At 55.7% G+C, this 9,805-nt stretch overlaps 1 protein-coding gene across 1 annotated transcript; it reads right to left on the bottom strand.

Annotated features, from left to right (window-relative positions):
- Window positions 1-2,228: 2,228 nt before the first annotated feature.
- HMOX1 (heme oxygenase 1) lies at window positions 2,229-9,392 on the bottom strand. Its single transcript, XM_081822375.1, has 5 exons — window positions 9,197-9,392; window positions 7,855-7,975; window positions 5,389-5,880; window positions 4,363-4,462; window positions 2,229-2,961 (listed from the first exon to the last, which is right to left on the bottom strand). Exons 1-5 carry the CDS (start codon window positions 9,319-9,321, stop codon window positions 2,831-2,833), a joined length of 969 nt encoding a protein of 322 aa, XP_081678501.1. The 5' UTR covers window positions 9,322-9,392; the 3' UTR covers window positions 2,229-2,830.
- Window positions 9,393-9,805: the final 413 nt, after the last annotated feature.

The raw sequence follows: 9,805 nt of genomic DNA, 5'->3' as shown, positions 1-9,805 counted from the left end.
GCAGACCACCGGAGCGGATTGGCTGCGGGGCGCATGACGTCATGCCCCTGGCCTCCTTCCAGGCTCCATTTTGCAGGCCGGACGATTTGGCGCGAAACTTCCGACCGGGGAGGAAGCGGCGGCGCGGCGGGCGCAAAGATGGCGGCGGGGAAGCCTCCCGGGCCCAGGCGGCGAGTGCGTGCGAGGGCTTTCCGTGTACACCCCTCGAGCCTTTTTACAAGTCTTCTGGGAAAATGGCCGCCTGCAGAGCCAGGGCCTGGAAGGCCTGGGGGCTCCAGAAGTCGTCGTCGCTCCCGGCGGGAGCCCGCTGCCCCCTGCGCCCAGCCCTCCCTGTCACACACCCTCCTGACGTTGGAGATGAGTCAGAAATAAGTCATCTCTGGGCCCGAAATCGTCCCATCCTTGCGACTCAAGGATGTTTTCTTAGACCCAAAGGGTGATACCTTTTTTCGTTGTAGATTCCTCATTACTTGGCAATGCTTAAAATTTGCGAAAATTCACGACCAGATACCCAACCTAGCTTGAAAAACAGAAAGATTTGGCAAAACTCAGCGTTCTCCAGCAGCATCATCTCTCTTCCCTTCTTTTCCATTCCCACTCTCGAAGAGGAACAACTGGAAATTTTTTATCCCCTTTGCCACAGTCATGGAAACATTCACGCGGAGTATGTAGAATACGTGTATTTTTACAGTGCATAAAACACAAATGAATCTGACACTTGCTTTTCTTATTAATACTTCATGGAGGTTCCTCTGAGGACAGAACAGACTTAACTCATTCTATTTTTTGATTTTTTTAGTATTCTCTACACCCAACGTGGGACTCGAACTCAGGATCCCGAAATTAAGAGTTGCATGCTTTGGGGACTGAGCCAGCCAGGCGCCCAACTCATCGTATTTAACAGCTGATTCTCCATAGTGTGAATAGAATACAGACTATTGGGCCATTTTCCTATTAGTAGAATCAAGGTGGTTTGTTTCTCTGTCTCTCCCCTCCCTCCTTTCCTTTCTTTATCACTACAAGTAATGAACATTGACACCCCTTTCACAGAAAGCTGGGAAGTAGGCTTAGGGTGGGAAGAGCTACAGCTATTTGAGTGCCTGCTCTTGGCAAACAGAATCTCATAAACTGTGGCTCCTGGGCCTGGTTGCACTTTGGAATCTCTCAGGGAACTTTTCACAAACAGGATCCCAGAGTCCTGCCCCAGGTCTCCAGACTCAGAACCTCTCAGGGTGGGGCCCAAGATCCCCCAGTGATTCTGATGCCACCAGCCATGCACTGGCATTTAGATACCCCTGGGCCCTCCACCGGCTGTGGGAGGTAGCTGTATTATTTTCATTTTGCCAGTGAACAAAAGGAGACGAGTGACTTACTTGTCCAAGTTTCCAGACTTGGTGACAAAGCCAGGACTGGGCACAGAGCTCTCCTGACTCCCAATCCTCAGGTACTAGTGGTGTTAAGGAAACACTTTCTCTTCTGCTTTCCCACCTTCAGGGTGGGGTTTTCACTTGCCCAGATTGGGAAGCTGCACTATTAATATGTCAGTGGCTTTCATGACTTAGGACAGGGTTTTAGAGCTGCCCAGATCTGGTTTACATCCTCCCTGCCCCCCAGAGTGGTAGCACCCCTCACGGGTTTGCTGTGAGCATTAAATGAGGGGACATAGGGGAAGTGACTCACACTCACAGCACAAAAATCACTTAGCAAAAATCACAAACCCCCGATCACCCTCATTTCGTAATAGGAACTCATGTGGTCCAGTGTTGGCATTTTACCTGCATCTCATTTGCTTCTCAAGACAGGCAGGTGAGATAGGTCTCACTGTACTCATGTTACAGGTGACAGAACTGAGCCCCAGAGAGGTTAACAACTAACCTCAAAGGCAGAGCTACAAAGCAGAGTGGCAGGGATTGGAACCCAGGGATCTCACTGGAGTCCCAAAGACTGTATCCACTAAGTAAATTTTATCCCAGAATCGGCTCATTTGAGCCTAACAGGGCAATGCCATCCTCAGTAAAGCTGAATCTTGCATCAAACAAGGTTCAACACAAAGATTCACACACCAGCTGCCCAAAGCTCACCCCCCACATCCTCAGAACGGAGACCAGCATCCGAAACCGGTCCCTTCCACCCCCACTTCACCCGTTCTCCCCACCAGGCATTCAAGAGACAAACGGGGAAACGTTCAGCTCCCCAAGGGTAACAGAGCCCAAGAAAAACACTTCCAGTTACTATCAGGCACTGAAGTTTATTATTTCACACAAAAGTTAGAGGCCAAGGCCACAGTGTTGTTAAACACCTCCCTCCCCACCCCACCCCCAAAACTCACCCCAACTCTGCTATAAAAACAGAACATAACAAAATACCACAGTTCAGGTGGAGCCAGGAACAAAGAGTGGCTCCGACAGAAACAAGACAAACACAAGACACAACATTGTTGCACATTTATATGAAACTCGCCACGGCCCACAGAGAAGGCGGTCATGGCATGTCAAGGAGACCATGGACCCAGGGCATCTGGAGGTTCAAGACAGCTGCCACTTCCGGCCATGTCTTCTGGGCTCTGCTGCAGGAACTGGGAGTGCTGAGGGGCCAGGCAGGATGCTCATCCCACTTTGGAAGTTCGTGTCCGTGAGCTGGATGTGCTTTTGGTTGGGGAAGATGATGTCACAGACTCCCTTTCCAAAGACAGGGATGCAGGGACAGGGTGGGGGGCACAGAGAGCCCCCCATGCCTAAGGTAAGGAAGCCAGCCAAGAGATATTCCCTCTCCAGAAAGCGGGCCGTCCACTGGACACAGCTCACAGCGTAAGGAGCCAGCGCCCTTGCATTCACATGACATAAAGCCCCACAGCAACTGTTGCCACCAGAAAGCTGAGCGTAAGGACCCATCGGAGGAGCGGTGCCTGGGAGAGAAGGCTGAGCTGGGGCTTCCCTCTCGGAGTCTCCGTGGGAGTCGAGTCTGAAAGAGAGAGGGGTGCAATGTCACCAATAGGTGGACAGAGGTGGGGCGTATGGGAGGTCACAGAAAAACACAGCAAAAGGGCCTCAGCAGTCTCTAGTACAGTCCCTGCTCAATGCCAGGATTCTGCTAGCGCAGACGGGGAGCCCTCTGGCCACTGCTTGGATACCTCCAAAGACAGGGAGCTTACTACTTCTCCAAGCTGTCCACTTTTCCATTTTCAGCCAGCCCACATTGGGAGAACACACCCTCCAGGAGCACTCGAGGGGCCCACACTGTGTGAGGGTAAAGACCCCTCCCCCCTACCAGGTAGCTCATCCCATCCCATCAGGACTGGCCTCCTTCCCAAGTTCCCAAGCACAATTCCACCAACAGAGGGTTCCACGTGGTCCCAGCTCAGGTGGGGAAGCCACAGGGCAGGTGGGGGAGGGTGGCTCCAGGAGCAAAGGCTTCAGTAACCTGCCAAGCAGGCAGCTGGGCTTCACCTCTCTGTTCACCGCCCCCCCCCCGCCCCCGAGCCACAATTCCGCCCAACCGTGTGTCAGGCTCGGTGAGGGTATATTTCGTGGAGCACTTTGGTCTTTCTGGAAGTTTTCCAGATATTCTCTCAGCACATGTCCCTCTCCGAGGCACATGAGGGAGGGACTGACGTGCAGTGAGACCCAGGGGTTCCTTGTCTTCCCGGTGTCCCATGGCACGGTAACAGCTAGAACCGCTCCCAGCCACCCTGCCCCACATCAGGTGGTCTCTGCTCAGGAACCATGAAAGGGCCGAAAAAAAAGCATCTAAATTAAGAGGCTCATGGGGCACCTGGATGGCTCAGTCGGTTGAGCATCCGACTCTTGATCTCAGCTCAGGTCACAGCCTCAGGGTCGTGAGTTCAAGCCCCACATTGGGCTCCGCACACACACAAAAAGAGGCTCTGCCCATGACTCCTGAGGGTCCTCTGTGTGCACGTCTGTACTTGTAGCCAGTGAACTAGAACTTGTCGACCGCCCTTGATTTTAGAGATGGCGAGACTGAGGTTGCACAGCTGGCCCTGAGCCACTCTCTGAAAGATGGCCCCAGGCCCCTGTGCCCGTGCTCTACTTCTACTTAAAATACTCAGAAGACAGGGGCGCCTGGGTGGCTCAGTCGTTAAGCGTCTGCCTTCGGCTCGGGTCATGATCCCAGGGTCCTGGGATCGAGTCCCACATTGGGCTCCCTGCTCGGCGGGGAGCCTGCTTCTCCCTCTCCCACTCTCCCTGCTTGTGTTCCCGCTCTCGCTAACTCTCTCTCTGTCAAATAAATAAATAAAATCTTAAAAAAAAAAAAGAAAAGAAAAATACTCAGAAGACAGAGAAAGACAGCTGGACCCCGGGGTCGCCTCCCAGAGAGCCCATCCCAGGGGGCAGGCCTCACCTTGCGCCCCGCTGCCAACCCGCCGGCGCAGCCCCGGGGCCTGCGAGGGGCTCTGGTCCTCGGCGTCCTGGCTCAGCAGCTCCTGCAGCTCCTCAAACAGCTACAAGACAGAAGACACGCGAGCCCGCCCCAGTGAGAGATGGCACTGGGCCCTGGCCGAAGGTGGTATGTTACGCTGTGCTAGGAAATCTTGAGAACTTCACGAAATCATTAAGAAAAATATTGAGCAGGGCGCCTGGGTGGCTCAGTCGTTAAGCGTCTGCCTTCGGCTCAGGTCATGATCCCAGGGTCCTGGGATCGAGTCCCACATCGGGCTCCCTGCTCGGCAGGAAGCCTGCTTCTCCCTCTCCCACTCCCCCTGCTTGTGTTCCTGCTCTCGCTCTCTCTCTCTCTGTCAAATAAATAAATAAAAATCTTTAAATAAAAAAAAAAAAAAAAGAAAGAAAAATATTGAGCAGTCCCATTCCTGTCACCCAGCTTTTGAGAGAAAATGTGACAGGTGCATCTGCGTCGCCTGCTTGCTCCTCCCCCTCGTGCTCGCAGGCCACCAGCATCCTGCCGTGAGGGCATCCTGTTCATGCCCTTCTCCCGTGTCCTGGCCACGCCTGCGCCGCCCGGGACCCCCCGCAGTGCCAACCTGGCCACACGCACCCACGACGGCAATGCTGTGGCGGAGGGCTGTCGCAGAGAGCTATGGCAGCGCCCGTCACATCCCCAAAGGAATACAGCTGACACGACAGGGCCAGCCCTGTGGCAGCCCCTGCCATCGGGCCTCGATGGGTATGAACTCACTTGAGCCTCCCAACAACTCTAAGAGGCGGGGGCTGTTATAGCCCCACTTTACAGACGGGGCAACTGAGGCGAGAGTAGCCAGCTGGTCAGTGGCAGAACCGGAAGCCTGGCTTCACCGCGACCCACAGCCCCTTCCGCTGCGCAGAACCATCCCCAGAGCAGCCGGGGAGGGGGGGTGTGGGGAGGGTGCAGCGGGGGAGGGACAGCGGCCGCCCCGGGCTGCCAGACCCTCACCTGAATGTTGAGCAGGAACGCAGTCTTGGCCTCCTCGAGGACTCGCTGCCTGACCTCAGGGGTCATCTCCAGAGAGTTCATGCGGGAGCGGTAGAGCTGCTTAAACTTCGTGGGGCTGGCGATGTTGGGGAAGGTGAAGAAGTCCACGCCCTCCCCGGAGCTGGGCAGGGCCAGGGCCTTCTGAGCGATCTTCTTGAGGACCTGGCCCCCCGACAGGTCGCCGAGGTAGCGGGTGTAGGCATGGGCCACCAGCAGCTCCGGCTGCCTGCGCCCCACGTCCTGGAGCCTCCGCACGTAGCGTCGCGTGGCCTGTGTGTAGGGGATGGCCTCCTGCCAGCGGGCTCCATACCAGAAGGCCATGTCCCGCTCCAGGGCGGCCTTGCGGTGCAGCTCTTCTGGGAAGTAAATTGGGGCGTAGACCGGGTTGTCCCGGTTGCGCTCGATCTCCTCCTCCAGGGCCACGTAGATGTGGTAAAGAGAGGCCATCACCAGCTGGAACGGTCAAACGAGCAGGTCAGGCTGCTGGCCTCGTGCAAGAACCCCACCCAGCCCCTTCGCGGCTGCCTTGGCGAGACCCTCGGGGACTCCCCAGGCTGGGCTCCCACCTGCTGCTGGCCACCTCCCCCCCTCCAGTGGAACCGAAAACACTTTCACTCCACTGGATGAACGCGCGGCCTAACTTATTCCTTATAAAACCCCAACGGAGGAGTTGCTATCCCCGCTTTACAGGAAAGGAAACTAGGCTTGGAGAGCGTAGGAGACGGTGAGACCTCACAGGAGCGAGAATGAAAACTCGAGTCAGGCCGAGGCGTTGCTAGGAGCCAGCACAGCTCTGCAGTGAGGGAGGACCTGAATGAAAGCCTTCCCGGGAGCCTCCCAGCGCCTCTGGACTTTGCCCTCCGATTCTCCTTCCCCGAGACGCACTCTGAACCCCAGCACCTCCAGAGGCTGGGCTGGGGGAACCGGCTCAGCACACCTTGGCTTGGGGATCTCCCATTACACATTAATGCTCTAGTCTGAGTTTGAAGGAGGACCAAGTTGAGATGTTCTGGTTGAGGTTTCCGACTTATTTCTGAGCCATGAACCTTCTCAGTGGGGCAGAAAGCCAGGCAGCCGGATACAAAACAGCCTGGGTTATCAAGCGTGCCGACCTGGTTCTAACCTCAGCTCCCTGGGCTGTGTGACCCTGGGTAAGCCACCTGCCCTCTCTGGGTCATGGAAGGTCCGAGCGACTGTCCCATCAAGCCCTGGTCCCCTCCCCTGCCAAAGGGGACAATGATGTCCTAAAGGGGGCTGATGTGAGAGTCAAGCAGGGTGACACAGCTCAAGTACTAGACAGAGGCTGGCACTTGGCCCTCAGTTCCGAGGCTGTGGTGATAAATGCCCCCTCCATCAGCATCCTCTATGTGAGCACTGGGTTCTCTCCCGGATCTTCGTGCCCACTTTGGACTCAGCGGCTTAGAGGCAAGATCCAAAGTCCCAGTGGCTGGGGATGGAATACTCCGGCAGTCACCTCCCCCGGATCCTGCTGCCCGCAGCCACAGTCCAACAACTGGGTATATGCCATCTTCTTGAGAGAGGGAGGAGGAGGACGGGGAGAGGGAGCCAAGACTGGATGTGGTAGCCAAGGGCCTGACCCCCTAGCACTGTATGACACATGTCACCGAAGCCTCTCTCCAGTTGGAAGGGGGAGGGTGCAGGCCGCAAAAGAGAGGGGTGTCAGGGGTCGGGGGATAGAGCTCCCTACCCCACACCCTCTGTTCAACCTGAACAAGCCTCTCCTCGCACTGATGTCTGAACACCCAACACCTGCCCCATTGGGTGTTCCCCTTCTATTTGCGTGAATTCCTCAGCCGTGCTGGGAAACAGCAAAATCCATGCCTAGCAGACAGCGGGTGCTTAAGAAGACCCTGCTGTGGAAATCCCACTTCACAGAGTAGATGCCCACAATCTTCCTGTGAGCAAGGGGTTGTGCTCGGCATCGAACCCATGCCACCCCTTACCCTCAGAGGCACATCAGAATTAGGTCAGGGGCACTAGCTTTGAAGGGAAAGCAGCCTCGGTGTGATTGCAGCCTTTCCCATTTACCTGCTGGCTGTGTGACCTCCCGCTAGCTACTTCACCTCTCTGAGCCTGCCCTTCCTCGTCTTCCTTACCCAGAGCTGAGGCACAGATTAGAAATGGAGTAAGTAAAATGCCCAGCACAGAACAAGGATTCAGGTGATGGCTCTGGTACCCTAGCCCCTCACGGCACTACACAGCACGCTGTCAATTTGCTACGTGACCTTGAGTAGGTCACCTGCCCTCTTTAAGCCTCAACGTCATCTGCAACATGATTCCCTTGGACATGCCCCTCTGGTCCCTCAGCATCCCTGGTCCCAACCCCCACTTAAACCACTGGCCTGAGCACCTCGGACACACACCCGTCACACCCTCCAGCAGGGCTGGTCCCACCAGGCCACATACCTTAAAGCCTTTTTGGGTCACCTGGCCCTTCTGGAAGTTCTTCATGAACTCGGCATTCTCCGCCTGGACGTGCACCTCCTTGGTGGCCTCCTTCAGGGCCTCTGACAAATCCTGGGGCATGCTGCAGAGGGGAGGGAGGGAGGGAAGGAGGGAGGGTGAACAAGGATGGCTCTGAGCAGGGTTCCTCCCAACGCTGAGTTTCTGAGGATGCCACCTGCCCATCAGCAGGCCTTTGAGCGGTATCAGGCTTCTCTACAGAAATAAGTCCAGCCTGCCATCTGATACACAGGCAAGGTTCCCAACTACCTTAGGATGCAGCCCCATCAACACGCTCCAAGTCATACGACCAATTGGGAAATCCTGGTACCAGTTATTGTTTCGGGGGCGGTTTGCAACACCCAGGGAGAAGTAGCCCCAGCAGTATGAACATTCATATTTTATATGAACATTCATATTTAATAAGAACCTTCATATTTTATATCATAATTGCTTTGATTGGCTTTAGACCCAAATTTAATTCATTTATTCTATTGACATTTCACACTCAAATCCCTTATGATGTTACGCTCATCATAAAAGCACTTGGGTTAAAAAATCTGCAAAACTCCGTTTTACTCAAAGAAAAAGTCCCTTTCTGGGAGTATTTCTGCCCCATGTCCGTCTCCACCTCCCACAGAATTGTCTTGTCTCCTTTCTCTCCCGTACTCCTTCCAGAAACATCACCCTGGTTCTATACATGCTCATCAAACTCTTGGGAGAAGGGAAGGGGCCAGACTTGGAGGTGGACAGACTGTGGTTCAAATCCCAGCTTGGACACCTGCTAGCCAGGGGGCCTTGGGCTTCTTGCCTCCCTGAACTGTGCAGTGCTCATCTGTTAAATGGGGACAGGACAGCCACGGTGGTGTCTGGTTCAGGTGCTGGACCGCTAGTGAGAGGAGGATGTGGCCACCAGGGGGCTCTGGCAAGAGAACCAGCCACTGTCACCCAGGCTCCTCGGCAGCCCCAGGGATTCTAGATTAAGCAGAGAGCACCTCCAAGGACAGTAAAAAGTCCAAAAAAAAAAAAAAAAAAAGATACCATGGGGACACTCCCATCTGGTTACCCACCCTGTGCCAGGGAGTCAGACGCGTAAATCACCTTTCATCCCTCTAATCACCCCACCCGACGAGACCGAAACCCGGCTCCTCCTTATTCAAAGCCCAAGGGACTCAGCGAAGAGGCTTCCCGGCTCTGTCTCGGAGAGGGACTGCAGACCACAGCTAGGCGGCACGACAGGGGCTGCCCTCCCGGGAGAGACCGATCCCCCGCGCCCCGCGCCCCGCGCCCCGCGCCCGGCGCTTGCCTGTCGGGCTGCGGGCGCTCCATCTGGCCGGCGCTCGGTGCGGGCTCTGGTGCGGGCTCCGACGTCTCCGGACGCGCAGAAGGACGTGCGAGACTGGCTGTGCCGAGCGCGGCCGCGCCGTCCATTTATCCCAGCGGCGGGTCACGTGGTGGCGGTCAGCAGCTGATCCCCACATTCGGCCCCGACGTTGCAACACCCGCGCCGCGCCCGCCCCAGGCCAGCGGGGGCGGAGGGGGAGCGGTCATATGACCCAAGGAAAACAAAGCAATTTAAAACAGGACGCTTAAAAAAAAACAACAAAAAAAACACCTCTTGTGGAAATCTGAGCGGCTGTGTGATTTCGTCCCTTCCAGAGGCCCCCATGGCAGGACGGGACTTGCGCACCCTGGGATTCTGAAAGGTCCAGAAAGCTGGGAGGCTAGTGGGCAACGGCCGGGACTTACCAGCCCCAGACCCTGCCTGCTGTCCCCTCCTCCCCGTGCTGGGAGCCTGCTCTCCCTAGACGTCACCTCTCCCCAGGGGACCCTGCGCTGACAGCCTGCATCCTCATTCTCACTTTATATGTACATTTAGGACCTTTTTTTTTTTTTTTTTTGAGCACCTACTAAG

Source organism: Leptonychotes weddellii, chromosome 5, assembly GCF_054177405.1.
Source record: "Leptonychotes weddellii isolate Sample4059 chromosome 5, ASM5417740v2, whole genome shotgun sequence".
Classification (NCBI taxonomy): Eukaryota; Metazoa; Chordata; class Mammalia; order Carnivora; family Phocidae; genus Leptonychotes; species Leptonychotes weddellii.
Note: the sequence above shows the minus strand (reverse complement) of the source record. Positions and strands in the feature narration are given on the sequence as shown.